Consider the following 23038-nt stretch of genomic DNA (forward strand, 5'->3'; position numbering starts at 1 on the left):
TTCATAAAATGGTCAGTATTTAAAAACAGTTGTGCACATATGAACTTCCAGAATTGTCAACAGGAAAGTATGGGGGGGTCCGATTGTGGGGCCTGAACCCTGGGCCTGGGGCACTGTCCCTCAGCTCTTCAGCTCAAGGCTAGCGTTCTACCCCTTGAGCCACAGTGCCACTTCCGGCTTTTTTCTTATGTGGTGATGAGGAATTGAACCCAGGGCCTCATGCATGCAAGGCAAGCGCTCTACCCCTGAGCCACCTTCCCAGCCCCCAATTTTATCATGTTTTAATCAGATTCTTAGTGTTCACAATTACAAAGAAGTTACTCTAGGTCAGAATAAAATCCAATATGCTTGAAATGTATGACTATTTATTTGAAATTTGGTTAATTCAACAACTTTTTTGTTTTACTGAGGTTTAAAGTTAGAATTGCTAGGCAGGCACTTTACCCCCGACCTACTTCCTTATCATTTTATGTTTTATTTTCTATTAAAAATTATGTCTCATATTTATGCTCAGGCAGGCTTGGACCATGATTTTCCTATTTATGCTTTCCTAGTAGCTGGGTTGACAAGTTTGCACTACCAAACTCAGCTTTAATTTGTTGCAATTGGATCTGGCATACATTTTGCCCTGATTGGCCTCTAATTTTGATAACTTCAGAACTCTGCCTACTGTTTACCTAGGATTACATTGAATGAACTATTATAAGTAACAATAAGTGAATTATAATTAGAGCAACAATTAATATCTTTATCGGGTCAGAAAATTTCTGAAAAATTTCAAGTCATAGTTCATTTTCCATTTTTGTCCTGGTGTCCAACTAAACTAACAATAGTGATGTCAGTTGCTGCTATTTGTATGTCTTCTAAAACTTCAAACTACTTCAAAGTACCTAAGAGTTTATTTCATTAGAATCCCATTAGTCCTACCAATTATTGACAGATGTTTCAGAATTCATGACATATTCCCTTGTGTTAAAAATGGAACTTTCCATATTTTCAGTTTGATTTTATTTGAACAGGAACTAGAATATTGGGAAATACGTTCAGGATCCAAACTAGAAGGAACTCATAGTGTTATTATAAAACCATCCTTAAATACCCTTGATCTCATCTTATTTCTTAGGAAAAAAAGTCAATTTAAAAAATCTTTTCCAAGTCAAAATCATTTCCAAATGTCAGAAATACTGGTTCAAAAGGAATTTTGGCATTAAAAAAAGTGAAGTTCGATTGCCATTATAAAAAAAAACCAACTCTGATTATTTGTTGAGCTTAGTCCAGTATTAAAAATAGTATTTCTTTTCGCAATCACAGTTGATATTCTACTTCTCCATGTCTGTCTCACTTTTAGTATCTCTTTTTTAATTCTTACTACCATGCTCATTTTTTATTTCTGTAATTGTATTAACTTTAATAGCATTTAAATTTTAATATTTTTGTTGCTTTGATTTTTATTGTTAATTAATTGAAGGAAGGAGTTGCCATTCAACAGAGCAGTTTATGATGCAGTGACTTGACCAATACCCCTCCTTTTCACCATTCTCCCCCACCTGACACTGTACCCTTTCCCTGACTCTTCTTAATTTTAGGTTATATATTGGCTTTTTGGGGTAATTTAACAAAGCAACTTATGTATATAATGCATCCCTTCAACATCTTCATCCTCCTTTGACCCCTTCCCTTATTTTTCTCAATTCTGTGGAATATACCATACATTCTGGCCTGCATTCTACTCCTTTCTCCATTCTTCTACTCCTCCCCTCTTGGCCCCTTCTCTTGCAAGTATCTATTTCCTGGCATTTACATGTTTACTGAGATAAATGTGTTAAAATTCATCTATCCTTCTAAAAGTACTGAGTTTCCTACTAATTATTCTTAGGTTAAAAAGGAAGAACTTGATAAAGTGAATCTACAAAGACAGAAAAAAAAATGTTCTCTAACAAATGTGAGAGTTTGTGTTTCAACACCAACCCTTACTAATTTCCAAATCTATGCATTTTTAATGATTTTTATGCTTTTTTGTTTGTTTCTGTTTTATTATGCTTTTTTATGACATGTGTTCCAATTGACTTTTTATTTTGTACTCCTCCTGGTGCTTGAACTCAGGGCCTGGACCCTGTCCCGGAGCCTCTTTGTGCTCAAGGCTAGTGCTCTACCACTTGAGCTACATGACCACTTGTCACAAACTTTCTTGCCCAGGCTGGCTTTGAACTGTGATGCTCAGATCTCAGCCCAATAAGAAGCTAGGATTATAGGCATGAGCCACCTGTTGCCCGTCTTCCTGTTGACTTTAAAGCTAGAGGTGTGCATTAAATTCTACTGTAAGTTTATAAATTGCTATTGCATCATTGGAAAAATATTTTGCCAACTTTTCAGATACCTCTGTATGACTTTCCATGGGCCATTGGATTACATGAAATGATCAACTATACATTCCATTTCATGTTATCCTCAAAAGCCTTGATCACTTCCCATGGGCTTTCTAAACTCTTTAACCTCCCTTAAGTGCTTCACAGTTCCTCTCATGGTTATATTTATCTTATGCCCTGGTTCTCTCCTTAGCATTCTGCTTTGGAAACCTGGCTGTCCTTAAATCATCCTGCCAAATATGGCATCTTGCTCATGAAATCTTTATAATCTTAATCTGCCATCCTTCTTTCAAGTCTCCCCCAAGTCTATGACCTTGCAAGCCCTGCTTCTTTTATTTCCCAGCCCTGCATTGTTGACACCAACTCTTGCTTGAATAATGTGGCTGATAACTTGTCAATAAGTTAAATATAGATGTGTCAAAATGATGTCTTATGTGTGTATGTGTCCTGTGATAATTTCATTCTAGTAGAATTTCCTTTGAGATCCCTATTGTGCTGATATTTAAATATTAACATTTTTATGGGTTCTAGTTTAGTTCATTTGCTTGAAAAATTCAAAGAAGTGAAGCCCCAGCTCTGATTGTATAGTGGCTAGGATTCTGCATCCCTTTCTTCTTTCTTTCTTTTAAAATTAAATTGGATTTTTTGAGGAAATGAAAGAAAATGTTCTAAAGTGGCATTTTGATTAGACTGGACAATCACATTAGCTAGTGTAACCTGACTTTATTCTCCAAACTGAATGGATTTGTAAAGAGAACAGAGTTACTATAATTACACAGGTCAGTCTCAGGTAAACCTGATCCCATTAACGGTATGATTTTAGGAAAGTCACTTAATCTTTTTGAAGTTGCAGTTTATTCATCCATTGATGGCAGTTGGAACTAAATATTTGAGACTACTCGCCACTCAAATTTTCATATCTCAAGCTGGGTGCCAGTGGTTCACACCTGTAATCCTAGCTACTCAGAAGGCTAAGATCTAAAGATCTCAGTTCAAAGCCAGCCTGGCAGGAAAGACTACGAGACTCTTATCTCCAATAAACCACTAGAAAACTGAAGTGGCACTGTGGCTCAAGTAGTAGAGTGATAGCCTTGGGCTGAAGAGCCTGAGGGACAGCACCCAGGCCCAGAGTTCAAGTCCCACGACTGACAAAAAAAATCCATATCTTTAAAATATTAAATGTGCCATAAAAGAAGATGGTTTTGTTAATTTCTTCTACTATTTCTTTTACTACATATATCATTTACTTTTACATTTTACATTTTGAGTTTATAAGCAATATGAATATAGAAAATGGTAGGTAAGAAAAACTCCTTCTAGAAAATGATCAAATTTAGAAAAGTAACATCAGCCATTAAAGAGAAACTCTTTTTCAGACTAACTACAAAGTTGCTAAAGAAATAATAAAAATTGAGGGGCTGGGGGCTTAGCCCAGTGGAAGGGCGCCTGCCCGGCGCGCGCAAGGCCCTGGGTTTGGTCCTCAGCCTTGGACAAAATAAAATAAAATAATAAAAATTGAGTAGATAGCAACACAAACAGCCTATGATAGATTAATATAAATACTGAAAGTATCCTTGAGGTTTCAAAGAGGCAGTGTATGTGGGAAAGGATTTAGAGTTGTCTGGAATGACTTCTCCAAAGAATGTGTGTAGAAATTCATGTGAAGATAGAATGTAGGACTGTTTGGATAAAGGTAAACAGCTTAGAAAATTTTTTAAACTTCCTGGGGGAAAAAAATCAACTTTTGATTGTTATTTTCCTTAATGTATTCACCAAACCACATATTAGTGTTGATTGTTATTTTGATTTTTATCAGATACAAACTAGGTTTTGGATATGTGTGTGTGTGTGTGTGTGTGTGTGTGTGTGTGTGTGTGTGTGAGTTTGTCAGTCGTAGGGCTTGAACTCAGAGGCCTGGGCTCTGGTCCCTGAGCTTACTCAAGGCTTGAGCCACAGCTCCACGTTTGGCTTTTTGTGGTTAATTGGAATTGAGAGTCTCATGGACTTTCTTGCCAGGGCTGGCTTTAAACCATGATCCTTTGATCTCAGCCTCCTGAGTAGCTAGGATTATAGGTGTGAGCCACCAATGTCCAGCTGTTTAGTTTTTGTTTTTGTTTGTTTCTGTTGTTTTTTCTGCCTTAAAATAATATTAGAAATGTGTGTTCTGCTTATAAGTTCCAAAGTCTAGAAGTAGCCTGTATTTCTGATGTAATCTAGAAATTGTCTTAGCATCTTTCTGTAATATGTAACACATTTATCCTGTTGCTGTACCCCAAATGCCAGGAAATAGCCTGACCAGCTATAGATTAATATATATATATGTATATATTATGTTTTAATGCCACTATTTGAATTTCAAAAAAGAGTAAATAATCCTTAATTATGCATTCAAGTTTTTAAAACTTTTCTGCAGGTGTACAAGGGGATCTAGGCTACTTAATTTAATAACCCATTCTAAGAGTTCAAAGGCAAATTAAAAGGATAGTACAATTTAATAAATGGCTATTTTATCTATGTGTTGTTGCCTGCAGAAGTTTATGTATCAAGGGAGAAACCATACATTAAGTCAACAAGAGGAGCTTCTATTAGCTGACATCAGGAAGGTGTAACCTTGTTTTTCTTTGTAAAGATGTATAACTGCTTAATTTTTCAGCTCTTGCCAAGAAAATGATTGAAGTTTATTATTCTTCAAGTCCAGGAAAGACAAATGTGTCTGAATCTTGCCTACTAAGCATTTCTATTCAAACCATACAGCTTCTGCAGAACAGTGTATTTTATTACTGTGGGAAGAAAAAGAGAAACACAAGGATTAAAATGTAATATGTATTTTAGTTTCCTATATTAACTGATTTTGAGATCATTTATTCTTTCAGCTGATGTACCAGGCCCCAAAAAATCTTATTTATTTTCATGATTGATTATAATCAGGTTTAAATCCTGAAATGTGGAGTTGTTTTCTTATCAAATTCTTTGGTTTCAATCATCTCATATATTGAACAATATATACATTTTGCAATAAATATGAAGAATCTTTTAGTCAGAAAATACATCTTCTTTAGCTAAATAGACTTGCCATAGAATTACTGTAAAAGTATCATGCCATATCTAGATGAAAGTTTTGATTTCAATGCAATTTTCATTCATGGTTAATTCTCAATGATCAGTACGTAGACTTTTTGTTACAGTCCAATCTGTACATGGATTTTATAGTTTTATCTAATGCATGCTTCAAGAACAGAAATCATAATATGATACTAGTATATGTTCATGTTTATAGAAGTTTCTCCAACTAATTATCCCATCTTTATGAAACATGATAGATATTTTAGTAAGTAAAAAGCAAATGAAGCAAAGTTTAAAGGTTTTTTTAATAATTGAATCTCATGTAGAGCCCAGGTTGGATTTGAACTTATTATGTAGCCCAGGCTGGCCCTGCACCCAGAACAGGAAAGCTGCTTCAGTTTTTTGAGAGCTGGTATTACAGGTATATGTGAACATGCTTGACTAGGAAAATTTCTTTTGGATAAGGAGAGAAGTTAAAATGATGCAGTTCTTGAAAATAAAATTTGAATAGCTTCACATGAAGGTAAAAGCCTGATATGTAAAACTAGCTGCTATTTTCATGTACTATAAAGCAACTTCAACATACAGTCATGCATGTATGCAAATACACATATACATACACCTGATCCAACACAACTATTTGATATAACACAAACATATAAACACAAACACAAATACATATCTCAAATCTTTCTAACTTTTGTTTCTGAAATTCTTAATGAGTATTCATATTTGTTAATATTTAATTTGCCTATGGTTGTACAACTAAATACCAGAACAATACCCAAACAAAATACAAAATATAAAAAGCATAATAAACTTAAAATGTATAGAGGCATACTCATAATTTGAATTTTTTGTAATGATATAATAAGCATAACAATTATTGGTTATATATGTATTAGTAAACACTATACCATGGACTTCAGTTTTTCATATTTCTCACACCAAAGTATAAGATATGTACTACTATTTTTTATTTAACAGATGAGGAAACAAATTGCAGAATTTAAATAATCTGTTCACTGTCAAAAGTTAGAAAATATTGAGCTGGGATATAGTTTTAATCCTCTTGACCTGAATTTTTAAACTACTATCTCTGAAGTATGATTATCATTTAAGCACTGTGCATTGTTTCATCCCTGTATGGATTTTTATAAAGTCTTGTTATGTTAGTACAATCAAACTGTATACAATCAATAATCACAGAGTGTAATTAAATAGCTTTTGTAATGTTAATTCTTGATAGACTTCACATTTTACTCTAACTGCTTTAATAACAGTCCAGTTCAGTGGTTTCAAAATAGAATTAAAAGTGGATTTACTTTTAAGAAAATACTAAAATACAAATCCCAGATTTGATGTACTTTCAGCTAAAAAAGTTGAAAAAACTATAGAACTATGGTTTTAACATGAAATAATTTAGTGCCTTTTCTTATTCACACTCAATGTGCTGGTTAGTTATATGAGTTAAAAACTCTTCTAGGCAGTTGCAGAGGGTTTGTAAACATACTGTTTGTATTAAGTGTCTGGTGTTTGGCACTGCTCTTCAATGTAAACATCTGGATTTTACCTCAACTGCTTAAAATTGTTGATACAGCAATTTTGATAGTACTAGAAGCAAAGAAGTATATGAAAACACAGAGCTGGGCTCCAAATAGAAAGGTTTAGGAGATAGAGTTAAGAAAATGGAGCGCAAATTGAGAAAAGAGGTGCAGAGATCTGGGTCAAAGAGAAAAGTTCAAGAAGATGAAGGGAAAAGTCTTGGAAGGTATGCCTAGATTACTGGAAACAGATGCTGGCAGCAGTCAGGGGAGAGCAGATGATTTTGCTGAAGGTGATTTATTCTTTAAAGACAGAAACAGAAATGGAATGGCCTTTTTATACAGAGGGAAGACTCAAAAATATAGAGAATTCAAACTGTGAATTCCTTTTTTTAAAAAAACAACCAACAATGAAAAAAAAAACACCTAATACACAGTGCAACAAAACAGGCACTTAAAAGGTGGGGGAGGTCACAGGCAGAAGGGAAAAGGAAAGAAGAAAGGAAGGGAGGGCAATGCAGTCATAATATTCAATACTTAACCTCTGAAATTAAGAAGACTGAGGAAGGAGGGACTGGATGAAGAATGATAGAGGGAGAGACATAGATCTAGATGCGTGGCACTAGTTATTGCAAATAAAGGAAACCATGGGACCTATCTAGTCTATGTCTGAGACAAGCAGAAATGGTCAGATAAGTTGATGTTAGGCGAAATGAACCCAAGATAAGGACTCAAATGGTTTCTTTCTTGCTATTGTTTCTAACATGTTTATAAGATGATTTCTTTGTTGCTTTCCCCCATGGTATGACCCCTGTTTTTACTGTATTTGATGTTGATATAATTTGGGGAGGGGAAGGGAAAAAACAAATTGTTTAAATAGGGATACAGGTGGACCCATTGCAACAATGAGATGTACAAGATGCTATGTTGAAAAATGAACTTTACAACTTTGGCAGGGGAGTGGGGGCAGAGGGGAGGGCAGGGGATGGTAAGTGGAAACAAAGGAGGAGGCAACAATGTTCAATAGGAAATGTACTCCTTACCTTGCCCATGTAATTGTAATCCCTCTGTACGGTATTTTCACAATAAAAACACTAATTAATAAAAATAAATAAATGAATTACTACATAAAGCAAAAAAAAGATGTGTGGCTCTTATGAACTGATTTGTCAAAGGGTAATTCTTGTGTACATCTATTTAAAGATAATAAAATTATAACTAAAAATTCTTCCTATCCAATTTTGAGTAGAAAAGTCACAATGTCCAACAGTGGTTAGGAATTGCAGGGCTAGACTTCCAGTCCTCACAAAAGTAGAATTAATGTCAGTCTTTACTGGCATGGGCTGTTGTAGAGAAGCAAAATCAATACAGAAACAGAAGATTGTTGAGGGGTGTTTGTCAGCATTATTTTGATAATGTTTCAATTCTTATTGCCCAGTTTTCTGTGAATAGAAATATCTGGGAAATAGAGTAATGGAAAGAATGAACAGGGTGACTAAATCACCCTGACTTAGAGCATATATACATATATATATAATATATATATATGTAATTTATTTATTTACTTATTTTTGTTGGTCATGAGGCTTGAACTCTGGCCCTGCGTTCTCCAGCTCAAGGCGAGCACTCTACCGCTTGAGGCACAGCGCCACTTACGGTTTTCTAGTGTTTTATTGGAGATAAGAGTCTCAAGGACTTTCTTTGCCTAGGCTGGCTTTGAACTGAGATCCTCAGACCTCAGCCTCCTGAGTAGCTAGGATTACAGGCGTGAGCCACTGGCACCCGTTTATTTATTTTTTGTTTCTTTTGTTTTCCCCCCTTTCTTTTTTTCTTTTTCTTTTGCGAGTTGTGGGGCCTGAACTCTGGGTTTGGGTGCTGTCCCTCAGCTCTTCAGCTCAAGGTTAGTGCTCTACCACTTGAACCACAGCACCACTTCTAGCTTTTTTCTTTTTGCTTATGTGGTGCTGAGGAATCGAACCCAGAGTGTCATGCATGCAAGGCAAGTACTCTACCACTGAGCTACCTTCCCAGCCCTTCTGACTTGGCATATTGATATTAAATTTTCAAACTGAGTTTCCTTTTTAAAAAATTTTATTTGGTCATTCTTGAGGCTTAGACTCAAGGCCTTTTACTCAAGGATAGTGTTCTACCACTTTGGGCCACAGCACCACTTTTCACTTTTTGGTGGTTAAATGGAGATAAGAATCTCCTGGACTTTCCTCCCTGGGCTGGTTTTGAACCAGGATCCTCATATCTCCTCCCCCTGAGTAGCTAGGATTACAGGTGTTAGCCACCAGCCCCAAGCCCTTTTGTGTTTTTGTTTTCATTGTTTTAATAAGACATTGTGAACAATTAAACACATTTTTTGTAGTATCAGAGACAATATTTTAAAAAGAAAATATAACAGGATTATGACATAGTGTTTTCAATGTTTACACCTAGATGTTATCTAGGCATGGTAGCTTCCAGGGATAGACCTAGATGTTATCTAGGCATGGTATCTAGACATGGTATCTAGGCATGGTATCTAGGCATGGTAACTTCCAGGGATAGACCTAGATGTTATCCAGGCATGGTAACTTCCAGGGAAGCTTAGAGAGAAGAAACCAGAGAATTCAAGAATTTGAGCAAGCTTGGGCAATATAGGGAGAGCACATCCCTAATGACGATGTTATTTAGTAAAGAAGACTAAAAGTTGATTAATTCACAGTAATTTGATCTTTCATAATTAATTTGATTTTTTCTGAGATTACTTGAAGAAATATTGGATAAGGAATAATGTGAAAATCTAAAAATGATTTACAATAGACACAGAAGGATTACATTCATCATTAAATGGTACATGTGTGTGTGTGCACGTGTGGTGTGTGTGTGTGTGTGAGTATGCACGCCAGTACTGAAGCTTGAACTCACAGCCTGAGTGTTGTCTCTGAGCTTTTATTGCTCCAGGCTAGTGTTCTACCACTTGAGCCACAGCTTAACTTCTGGGTTTTTTTTTTTGGTGTTTAATTAGGAGTATGAGTCTTATGGACTTTCCTGTCCTGGCTATATTGAACTGCAGTCCTCAGATCTCAGCCTCCTGAGTAGCTAGGATTACAGGCATGTGCTACCTGTGCCTGACAGAATAAATACACACTATAAAAATTAACTTAAATTAGTATACATTTAGGCAAAGACATTAATATCAGTTAATTTCCAAAAGTATTACATATTTTTCCAATAATTTAAAAAGTCTATATTGCTTTTGCTTAGTAATTTCAGAGAACTAAAATGTGTTACTTGTCATTATGACAATATTTTGATTTGCGATGATAACTGGAAAACTAATTTCCTATGTTTGGAAAAGGAAACTTAGATGGCTAGCTGTTTTTCCCAAGTATATTTTAGAATATACTATTTCATTCTTATCTTAAAATGACTAACATTTGGCCATTACCAAATATACTGATACGGAAATGTTTTGTATAAGCATTAAATAGTTTAATAAATTTGTAAGGAAATCTGCATTGCTAAAATCAAATCATTTTCAGTTCACACAGCTGTTAAGTGGAAAACATGAATTAAATAAAATGAAAGCAGTATGCAACTCAGCAAATTTCAGTTTAGAGGCTATGCTCTTGGTTTTGTATAAGCAAAATATCTTGAATTAGACATGCAATGTAATCAACAGGTCTCTTATTGTGTCATGGTTTTCCATGAGGTGTTTTCACAGCTGCTTTCTCAAGATCTCTGTATCCTATGTCACGTAAATTATTGTCACTGCTGTTTTAAACCTAGTGGCCATTTCCAGGTAGGCACTTGCTTTGAAGAATGTTCTGTCTTGTGAAAACTCGATACAGTGTTATCCTTAATAATTTCACTTTTTGGTAAGATGTGAGGATTGTTTGATGTCCTGCTAAACTGTGACTTTGTTAATAAGAAAAGCTCATGAAAATTCTAGCCCAGTGTGCCATATTCTAAAACAAAGTTTGCTTCAGTCACTTATTAGAAGCATACAATTAGGAAACTGATTCACTGATTGGTTTATTGTCTTTAGAGAGATATCTCAAATCTTAATCCCAATGGCTTTATTGATCTTATATGTCTATATATATCTTCCTGTTTCTCAGCTTTCTGTATTATCCCACTGAACATTTTTGCCTAACTTTCTACCAATACCATCCTCTTTTGACTACTACTCCATTTTCTATCAATTATGATTATGTTTATAATAAATGAAACAAAAGTATAAAAACGTATCAAGTTATATGCAAAAGAACACAAAAGTACAAAGTGAAGTATGGGATTTTTAGAGGAGAATCTAAAGTCTAATTTCTTAGAAAAAAATTCACAGCCCAACAGAATGAGTATCAGGAATCTGGTGCGTGAAAGGTGTGCGCAGGAAGTAAATGGGAGTTAGTAAAGGAATGAGGAAAGGTAAGGAGGGGAGAACACAGTCATAATAATCAACACATATGCCCTATGAAACTAACAAAATTGAGGGGAGGAGGATGGGTTAGGAAGGATGGGAGAGAATTATGACAGGGGTGACATTGATCAAGGTGCATTTTACTTATAAAATGATCTGTTGCATGGTAATGCCTTTGTACAACTGCTTAAAAATAAAAAAAAACCTATAATTTAAGTAAAGGAAATAGAATGAAGTAGCAAGTATTTTGTGCTTGTGTGTGTGTGTACGTGTGTGTATGTATTAGGAGGAAAACAAAGTCATAAATGAAATAGAGATGACAAATTTTTAGATTCTTTTCTTGATTACTAAAAATGTTTATATTTTCCCATACATTTCAAGTACATATATATTTGTAATTAAATGCATATACTTGTATTGAAGTACTAATTATATGTACTGTATCTAAAATATCTCGTTACCACAAATCCTATTAAATATTGTTATCGAGGAAAATGGCTGTCCCATATATACTGACTTCATAACCAGTTAAATCACTTAAATTTCTGAATTTAAATATGCACTTATTTCTATTGGATTTTCATGTTCATAAATAATACATATCCTTTAGTTTCTCTCTTTTCAAAAGTTGTAGTTCTTTTTTTCTTATTTCCTTCTGTAGTTTGTTCTGAAACAATGGTAAATTATAGAAACAATGGTGGTTATGCTATTTATTGTCAAGTTATGATAAGGCTGCCTTATATTTTAATGCTATCTGAATAGTTGGTTTTTGCTTATTGATTAGTATTCATTCCTCACTAATAACTAGGCTTTTCTGATTTTATTGAGGTTTATGAGGAATGGAAGATGCACTTTATTTTAAACCATTTATTAAGATCTCTCTATGAACTTATCAGCATAGCAAATTATATATCTTAATAATATATCACTGCTTTGATTGAAAAGGTCAACTTGATTATTCAATTTTCTTTTATTATACTCTTAAATTAAGAGCTTCATTTTAGGGATTCCTGCTCATTTGAAATAAGTAATCTTAATCCATTATTTACCCATTAATTTGGAATTGCCTTTGTCATAATTCAATATCTGAGTTACACACAAAAGTTTCAGAGAACTAGTTGAAAGTTTTCTATATTTATCCTTCTCTGTAAAACCAAATCAACCATAAAACCTGGAGCACAAAGAATGGTTGAGCTAATTATTTTAGAATAATATTCATGTTCTTTTTGTACATTTTTATTGTAAAAATGCTGTACAGAGGGGTTACAGTTACATAAGCAAGGTACTGAGTACATTTACTATTGAGAAAGCTGTAGTGTCATTCAAATTTCTACCATGTTTTGATTATTATCTGTGACACTTTGGTGGTTATAACCAAATGTTTTCTTTTAAGGAGAGTTCATTTGTTGACTAAGTCTGAAAATGGAAAATATTCAGAAAAGTTACTTTTCAGGTTTTGTTTTGTTTTAGATTGGACTCTTTTCCTTCTTTCCTTCCTTCCTTCCTTTGTTTTGCCTTTCTTTTTTATTTTAGACAGTTGTTCTATTTGAGTTCCTTTATTCCTGTCCAGATGATAGCAAGATTTCTACATTATTCTTGTTTTCATTAATTTGTTTAATGTTTTCAGTGTGTGTGCCATATTGTCCCTTAATGTTTACCTTGCCATGCAATTTGGTTTCAGATGTGTCTCTTTTATAATTAACATCATATCATATATTTTTATAGTCTTTTTGAAGTAAAGGAACCTACAAAAATATAGCTAGTGAGAGTGTTAGAACTTAATTATCACAAACTGAATTCATCTCTGCAGTCATCATCCAGGTCTGAAAAAAGAACATTACTACAATCCCAGAAGCACTTCTGTGTTTCCTCTTCTTCCTCAGCAGTAGTCATGCATACTGTCACAATGGCCTACGATTCTAGTTCTGATTTAGAATCCTGAATAGAATTAAGTGTGTAGTATTTCTTATACATGTTTGTTTATGCATGTTGCTATAATTTGTTACACACACACCCAGGGTACTACATGACAGGCCAATTTTCTAGATATCAACATAAAATAGCAATGTTATTATTTTTATATAATAATAGTAATGTTTAACTTTGAAATATGTCTCAGTTGTTTTATGTTTCTATTTTGTTTGAAACATTCACTGTTACTTGAAAAAAAATTCTAAAGAAACTATAAGAATTCGGGCTGGGAAGATGGTTCAGTGGTAGAGCGCTTGCCTTGCATGCCTGAGGCCCTGGGTTTGATTCCTCAGCACCACATAAGCAAAAAGAAAAAAGCCGGAAGTGGCGCTGTGGCTCAAGTGGTAGAGCGCTACCCTTGAGCTGAAGAGCTGAGGGACAGCGCCCAGGACCAGAGTTCAGGCTCCACGACTGGACCCCCCCCCCAAAAAAAGAAACTATAAGAATTGAAAATGAGTGAATTAAGATTCTAATAAGATGATTTTAAGTAAATGCAAACAGAATGAGAAGAAATATGTGAAAAGCCATCTTGGAAAAATGAAAAAAAAAATTCTGGGAAATGAATATATACTAAACTATTTAGAAAAGTTGACCTCTATGTGTTAAATTTGTTTGCTAGAAATTGTGGTAATCGTAGTGGGAAAGGGGAAAGTTTGAATGAATATTTCCAAACACATTCAGATATAAGAAATTATACCTAATGATTGATATTTAAATAGGGTAATTACAATGTACAACATACTCTATATTTCATAATAACTAGAAGAGATGAGTTTGAAGGATCTCAACAAAGAAACAATATTAAAGGAAATAGAGATTTGATTATTAAACATCTGATTTGATTATTAAACATTATATTTATATTCTTAGAATTAACTTATTCTAGTCTGTAATAAATACAAATAGCATTTGCTAAACAAAATAAAATAAACTAACATTAAGAATTAAAGTGAGAAGGGGAAAAACAAATCATTTAAATAGGGATACAGGTGGACCCATTGCAACAATAAGATGTACAAGTCGTTATGTAGAAAAGGAACTTTACAACTTTGGTGGGGGGCGGGGAGAATTGAGTGGGGGGGTGGGGGGGATGGGAAGGGGAAACAAAGGAGGAGGCTACAATGCTTGATAAGAAATGTACTCATTATCTTGCCCATGTAATTGTAACCCCTCTGACAGTATTTTCACAATAAAAAAGAAAAAAAAGAATTAAAGTGATAAAAATTTATAGATCCAGTAATAAAAATGAAAACTGGAAATGGGTTTTTAGAATGGTTATCTGTTTTTGTTTGTTTGTTTTTAGTTTTTGTCGGTTGTGGCGCATGAACTATGTTCCTGGGCACTGTCCTTAAGCTCTTCAGCTCAAGGTGATTACTCTACCATTTGAGCCACAGTGCAACTTCTTGGTTATCATTCTTGAAGCCTAAAGGAAAAGGACTTAATTGACTGATCCGAAAATATATTGCAGTTACTCTAAGGTTTTTTTAATATCTTGGGTTTAAAATCTGAGCATCTGGGTCATGAAAGTGTAATTATGTATCGTATCATGTATATTGCTTTAAGAAATGGCATGCTTGCTTCCTGTAGTTAGACATATCAGGATCAAGATATCAGGATTTTTAAAAAGGTAAATACAAAAGTTAATAAAGACTATTTTATTGAGAACTTCTATATCCTGGAGACTGTTAGATACTTTATATGGATTTTCTTAGTCTGTAGCCCAGTAAATTAAATACTATATTTATCTATTTTACAGATGAGTAATGGGTTGAGAAAATTTGATTCAAAGATATGCTAAGTCATATACACCTGCTGCCTGGGATTTGGCATAAAGCATCTACTCTCATCATTACTTTTAAAGATAAATCATTTTGCCTGAGAGGAACTCTTTCAAACACTCTTTACTATTTTGTTAACAGGAACTATTCTCACAAGAGGAAGAAAAAACCTGGATATTAAAGGGAAGGCAAAAGGCAATCTCAAACAGTCCTTTATTTTTTTTTTTTTTGACAAACTCATCTATGTAAGACTCTTGAGACATTCTATAACTTTGGGAATCAACAAAGAGGTTACCAGAAAGAATCTGGGAACTGCCAGGAAACATTTATTCAAGTGTCTGTTATTCATTGAATTGGGCTTAAAAGGCTCTAACATCCCCATAAAGCAACTGCTTTTGTAAAGTTTTGTGCCACAGTACAACATGGAGTCTTTGGCATATCATTATAAACATTTTGTGCCTTTAGACAGCTCTAAACAAGTGGCCACAAAGAATTCATTAACACATGAATATGCAGGTGGAAACCTAAATCAACACAATAACCAACCTGTGGAGGAAGTGCAATCCCAAAGCAATAACAATATAGCACCTCCAGTAAACTCTAACAAGAAGATCCAAAGCTGCCCAGTATTGCCTTCCCCCAAATCTCGATTATCAGTGTCCCAAGATGTCTATAACAGGATTATTCAACCACAATCATCCCACTCCAAATGTTCAGACAAACCTTCACTGAATCTTCACTGGAAAACTTCATTGTGCCCCTCACGGAAAGCCCTGAACTTACCTTTTTCTTATTTCAAATCTCCGGCAGCATCTTCATCTAACCTTAATAAGACACCATTATCATTGGAACCCAACCAGAGGGTCCTGAGGTCAAGATTACTCCTCCTGAAACCTGATAATTCATCTTCAATTCCAGATGTTTGGGTATCACCTTCATTGAAGTCCAGTGAAAAAGTCTCAAGTTCCTTATCCCCCCTCCAACATGAAGAAACGACTTCCCTAAATATTATCTGGACATCACCCTCTTTGAGAACCAACCAAAAAGCCTGTAGCTCAACAACACTTCAAACTAAATCTCCAAAAACAACGTCATTGGATTGCCTTTGGAAATCTTTACTGGAGCGAAATCAAAAGTCTTTGCAGTCACCATTACTCAAGAAAAAACTACAAGCAAATAAATGCGTTCAGACATCACCTTCTCTGGAGTTTAATTACATGGGAATGAGCTCCCCATTACCTGAACCCAGACTTCAGAGATTACCTACAGTAAACTCTAACACCCATGTTATGACTTTACCACTGTCTCACTTAACATTAAAGAAATCATCTTTATCAGATTCTATTCACCAGTCTTCGAGTTTTCCACTGTTTGAGTCAAAGTCTCAAACCATTAGGTTTGATGGTAATTTTAAGGCCCTGAAATCACCAACTTATCACTCCAAGTTGAATACCACTTCACCAAATGACAAATACAGGCCTACACATTTATGGCCATTCCATCCCACACTAAATACATCTGGCCAATCATTATCAAGCATCAAACACTGCATCAGGAGCACAGCTTCTACCTTGGGTTCCAAACTCCAAAGTAAAAGCAGCTTTGATTTTAGGTCAAAGACAAAATTAAATAAAGAATTTCCCTGGACTTTTAGTTATATATATCCCTGCGTTGTGAAAGGTGGAACTCTGCCCGATGATGTTGTAAACAAAATTATCAATTCTATCTCCAAGACGAGAATCCAGAGAGATATTTGTAGACAGATTCTCTTTCGAAGGATGAGGGGAAGGCCAAATCCCCATCCAGGTCCACGCCTTTCAACAGTGTATACAGTTTGTTTAGCTTGTGCTTCCTGCATAAAATCTCATTGTAACCATCGAATAGGAAGGAAAGATCCTCGGTGTGCAAGGCTGTTTGTTATACCAACACCTGAGACGACTACTGAGGGGAAAGTAGTGGTAAAACTACTTCTTATTCTTTCTCTACCAGAGATTTCATCTTCTCTCCTATTTCCTATGAAGGACAATCAGCTTGACGATGCTCTGGATAACGACCTTGAAGGAATGGAGAAAATGCCGCAGGTGATCCGCACATCACAATCTGGTATCTGCCAGGAAAAGCTTTCTACCAAGAAGAAAGTTAGTGAACGGTCGCAGGCTACTGAATGGCTGCTTTATGTTAAAAGTACAAATGCTTTACATCTGCCATCCCAGTTCCCAACCCCTTCTTCCTCTTTCTCCTCCTTGTCAGTTTCTTCTGCCTCCTCTTCTTCCTCTTCTTCCTCCTCTTGTTCTGCTTTGCCTATCCCGCCCCCTCCTACTGAAAAAGCCTGTCACCAATCTCCCCCCCCAGATAGAGTATTCACAAAAGTACTAAGTTACCAACATCGACTGCCCCAGGGGGTCTCCTGGCTTGAGTTTATATGTAGTAAAGATTACCAACCACTTGAGGGAAAGCTGCAACAAAGCCAAGTACCATCTCTCCAGTCAAAGTCTGTGCAGAGCTACATCAGTATAAAAGGCACAAAGGGACCAAGCTTACTGTTCAAATTTTTCCAAAGAAAGTTCAAAATGAGAAATTCTGATTAAATGAACATCGTGTCTTTAAAAAAAAAAGCAATGACCTCCTAGTTTTTTGGGACTAGTGTTTGATTTCTTCTCATATTTATTAATATTCTGACACTGAATTTTAGTCATCTAAGAACTATCATGTTTAATTTTATGACTTGAGTAAAAGATCATAAATCTCTTAGAAGTTAAAACATGAATCTTACATATTTAAGAGAATGCCTGCATAGAATACCCGCTCTATAATTATTGTCCAGTAGTTGGACAGATACCAGAAGTATCTATCTGGCCCTGAACAATACTAGCTTATTGCCTATAGCCTACCACTGGTGGCTCACTCTTGTAATCCTAACTACTCAGGAGGTTGAGATATGAGGATCATGGTTTGAAGCCGGTCTGGGTAGGAAAGTCTATGGGACTCTCATTTCCAGTTAAACATCAAAGTCAGGAGCAGTGCTGTGATTCAAGTTGGATAGCACACTATCCTTGAACACAAAAGTTCAGGGCAGGGACCCAGCTCTAAGTTCAAGCTATAGGACTACCACAAAAAAATACAATGAAGACCCAAAAACATATTTTCTCAAGCCAATTTATTCCCACCTGTTTCCACATTTTTTAAAGAAAATTGAGGTTATATTCAACCAATATACGAAGGGGACGTTTTCAGTTATATATTTCTAGACAAATGTTACTATTAATATCACATGCTCTGATATCTAATAATCTATTCAATCTGAATTCACAAGTATTAAGAGAAAACTACTTCATGCTTATTGTGCCAACATTTCCTTTATGGGCTCTGAAGTCACCTAATAATTACCTGGATCTATAAAGCCACATTGGTTAATGAATTGTTTTTAAATGGGTTCATTCCACTGAGTCTGGTGGTAAAGGAAAGAAAGCTGCTTCCATGTATATGTCATAAATGATCATTGCTTTTTGCAAGGTCAAGTATAGGCATCTCTTAAACTAATGACTCTCAGTTCTAATTCTGTCTCAAATCATTTCAGTTCCCAGGATGTATATTAAACATTTCAGTTGAAACATTTCTAATTCAACATGACCAAGCCAGAATTAATTACTTTTTACCTGTATAATTTACATCTTGTATATTCTACTTCCCTCTGCCTTTCTGGTTACAGTTGGATATATTGTTATTCACCATAAAACCTTTCTGTGGTATTTTTCATTGCTTATCTGATTCAAAGGCTATAGATTTTTATGGATTTATTATTGCTAGGAGTCAACTTTTTTCTCCACTTGTCACTTCCTAATTGGTATGAGAGCCACTTGTCAGCTGGGTTATGGAATTAACTTGTAAGCATATACTTAACTTTTAACCACATAGCTGAGATACAAAGTTAATAATGTTATTCTACTGCTTACAATCTTTAAATCATTATCCATTGATTCTTGGACAAAATAAAAATGTCTTTTATGATTATATGATTACAGTATGATAATTTCTCAAAATGGACTTTTTATTTATCTCCATTTTCCCATTATATATTTTAACCACAACTGTGTCTTTGCAATGTGCAGATTATGCCAAGAGTCCTTTGAATCTTACATTTCAACTCAGGAATTCTCTTGCCTAGAAAGACATTCCTATTCATGAGATTTTATTCTGTGAGTGTCTACTTTGTCTTTGCCTTCTTTTCTACCTTTTACTATCTTCAAGTAGCTGTATAAAGAAGTTTCAATTCACATATCATTTTGGGAGCGGTGACATATTGAGCAATGTCGCCATTTTCTACTTCATACTGGCGGCATCTGGAAAGCTTTTTTTTCCTGTGATGCCTGCAAAATATGAATGGATATTGCTATCATTATAAATCTGTGTTCACTCACTGTGGTTCTCCCAATCATATTATATTACAACCATTTCTTATCTTTTCAACTTGCTAGACTAAAAATTCATTCAGGTGTTACTGGGTTTTATTTTTTTCTTTACAACTTCATCCTCAGAATAGACTAAATATATGATGTGCCTAAAATGTGTGTTGATATTCAGTTAATTCTATTAAAGCTCTTTATTAAAAAAATATTCTCTGAGGCTGGGCACTGGTGGCTCATGCCTCTAATCCTAGCTACTCAATAGGCTGAGATAGGAGGATCCAGTTTGAAGCCAGCCTGGCCAGAAAAATCTGTGAAACTCTTTGATTCATCTCCAATAAACTATGCAGAAAAGGCTGTGAGTAGTGCTGTGGCTCAAGTGGTAGACACTAGCCTTGAGCAGAAAAGCTCAGGGACAGTACCCGGGCCCTGAGTTCAAGTCCGAGACTGACAAAAGTAAAAATAAAAATAAAACTATTCTGAAACAATGTCCAATGATTTTTATTTTTTTATAGTCTTAAAAACAGGTTTTTATACATTTTATGTTTGTGGGAACTATAATAACCTTACCATTGACAGGTTGTCTTATTTCTTAGTTATATCAGCATGAACAGCTGATATATAGCTTTTCAAGGATGAAGAAGAAATGATACATGCAACGATGTGTTCAAAGCCTTCTGTCAGGCTTCAAAGGCACTTAACATGTGTTTTATTCTTCTCAAACTTCTGATGATATGTATAATTTCTGTTGTTATTGGTCTAACATTTCTTTACAAGATTAAATTTCATGAATGGGAGCCATATGTTGGTCTTGCTACTAACTCCTTTGAACTCCTTTCAACCTAGAATTTAAGCACTGAGTAAATGTTTATAAAATGAAATTGAGTTCAATTAATTTTTTTACAGCACTGGTATTTGAACTCAGAACCTTTCATTTTCTTAGACCAGGAATCTTCCACTTACACTATTAACCTAGCATTCTTTTGCCTTGATTTTTGGGTCTTGGTATATTTTCCCTAGGCTAAGCTAGATTCACATTTGTATTTTCTGTGTAACTGTGATGACAACCATACTATACCACCCAGTTTTTTATTCGTTGAGATCAGTCTCAAGAACTTTATGCCTATATTGACATTGAACAACTATCCTCCTAATCTCAGCCTATTTGAGTATCTAGGATTACAGGTGTAAGTTTTCATAGACCATTTTGACATTTATCAATAACGTACATTTAACATTCTAATTTGGCTTATTTTAAAAACTATGCTTTATTATAGTATGTTCTTTTTTTTAAAGTTCGAATTAGATACTTCTAACTTCTCTATTTTATTGGGAATGTTTTTTTTGTTGTTAATTATAACTGTTTCATAGATTTCTTTTTTTTGGGGGGGAGGTCTGGTTGTGGGGCCTGAACTCTGGGCCTGGGCGCTGTCCCTCAGCTCTTCAGCTCAAGGCTAGCGCTCTACCACTTGAGCCACAGCACCCCTTCTGGCTTTTTTATTTTTGCTTATGTGTTGCTGAGGAATCGAACCCAGAGCCTCATGCATGCAAGGCAAGCGCTCTACCACTGAGCCACCTTCCCAGCCCCTCATAGCTTTCTTTTCAAAACAATTTTAAACTATTGTTATTGTTGTTGTTCCAGCCAATGCTGAGGCTGGAACTCAGGACCTGGATTCTGCTTGTGATTTTTGTGCTAAAGGCCAGTGCTCTACCACTTGAACCACAACTGCACGCCTGGTTAATTGGACATAACCATGTCATGGGCTGTCCTACCTGGTCTGGCTTTGAACCATGATCCTCAGATCTCAGCCTCCTGAGTAGCTCGGATTACAGGCGTGAGCACTGACGCTCATACAGGAAGAAAGGTTATTAGTGACAGGAAGACTTTTTGCAAGATTTTATACAGATAAGATAGTATTTAAAGTAGAAGCATTCACAATTTACTATATCTGAAGTTATTTGAAAGGTAACATAAACTGATCAATAATCTCATTATCTGTGTCTAGTGGCAAAGTATGAAATGAATTCTAATGTAATGTTACTTTTAAGCAATCATACCAGTAAATATGATAGAATAAGACACTGACAATCATAACTATTTCAAGGCAGGCACCTAGGGATTATACCTATAATCTTAGTCTCTGGAGAGGCTGAGATTCAGAGTATTGAAGTTCAATACCAACAGGGAAAGAAAAGTTTTCTGGACTCTAATTCCATACTGGTCAGGATAAAATAAAACCAGAGTCTGCTTCAAGGAGATAGACTGCAAGTCCTGAAAACACAAGGCCCCATACTCAAACCCTAGTACTGCCAAAGACAAAAAATAATATTGTGAATATATAGTATCATTTTTAAAAATTGCTTACATTTGCCTAAAATAGTGAGCAATTGATAAATAATATTGATTTTCATTTGTAGATACATATCCTAATATGCCACAAATGTGATGTTTTCCCAAATGAAAAGAGCACATACATTTTAGAAATGATGTAATCAACTGCAGGAAAATACCTTCAGAAATGTCTTAGTTATGAACAGAGACTCAGCACGAGTTGGAAGATGAGATTAAAACAGAAAGAAGATGGCTAAACACTATATGTAACTTCAACAAGAAACTTTTTGATAAAAAAGAAAAAGTATATCAGCATGTCATCTGTGATCTAAGTGAAAAATATCAGACAATTCTATGCTGCAAAACACATATTATTTGTGTATGTTTGTGTAAAACCTGTTTCCTACACATGAGAATGGTTGAACAATTGGAAGTAAACCCTGGAGTTATATAAAAGAGAGTATATAGAAGAATAGTAATGATAAGGTATTTTTTAAGTATATAATTTTAGAGGACATGAACTAGATTTAAATTCTTTAAATGTATTAAATGGTATTACAGATATACACCATACCTAGTCTTTTTAATATGTTTTTATTATAAAAATAATGTACATGGGGATTATAGTTACATGAGTAAGGTAATGACTACATTTCCTACATGCCTAGTCTTATCTTCAATTTATTTTTAATTATAAAATAAGCCAACTCTAAGAAGAAAGATAATAAGGTGGTGAATATATTTACACCATCAGTCAGTTATAAACTACATTCCATTACTTACATTTTCTTCACATTTTATAATTGCTAATACCACTGTACAAAAAGATCCAGTATTGCAGTCCCATTATTTATGACTTACGTGTGAATTCATTTGTCCATTTTAAGAAATGTACTAAATATTTATAAATCCATAACAAGTTTTGTTTTGTATGTTTTAAAATTTGTACATATATTATCATAATATATTTTTCATCTTGAAATGTGAGGCATCTGATCTAGTGTATACTTTTGAGACCCATCGTTTCAAGATATAGATAGCTCATTTTAATTATATATAATCACACACATACATATGTATTATATAACTGCAGAGTATGAATTTAAAATTTTATGTACTTATTTTAGGTTGAACAGTACTCATACACATTTTTGTGATGATAAATAGCATTGC

At 34.7% G+C, this 23038-nt stretch overlaps 1 protein-coding gene across 1 annotated transcript in view; it reads left to right on the forward strand.

The window, feature by feature from the left end:
- The first annotated feature begins 16908 nt into the window (after window positions 1-16908).
- Window positions 16909-23038, forward strand: part of LOC105991424 — a 36885-nt gene continuing 30755 nt past the window's right edge. The window contains exons 1-2 of the mRNA XM_013024076.1: window positions 16909-17346; window positions 17389-17499. Of these exons, the coding sequence (XP_012879530.1) occupies window positions 16909-17346; window positions 17389-17499 (549 nt within the window). The remainder of the gene's footprint in view (window positions 17347-17388; window positions 17500-23038) is intronic.

This window comes from Dipodomys ordii, unplaced genomic scaffold (genome assembly GCF_000151885.1).
Source record: "Dipodomys ordii isolate 6190 unplaced genomic scaffold, Dord_2.0 Scaffold73, whole genome shotgun sequence".
NCBI classification, from domain to species: domain Eukaryota; kingdom Metazoa; phylum Chordata; class Mammalia; order Rodentia; family Heteromyidae; genus Dipodomys; species Dipodomys ordii.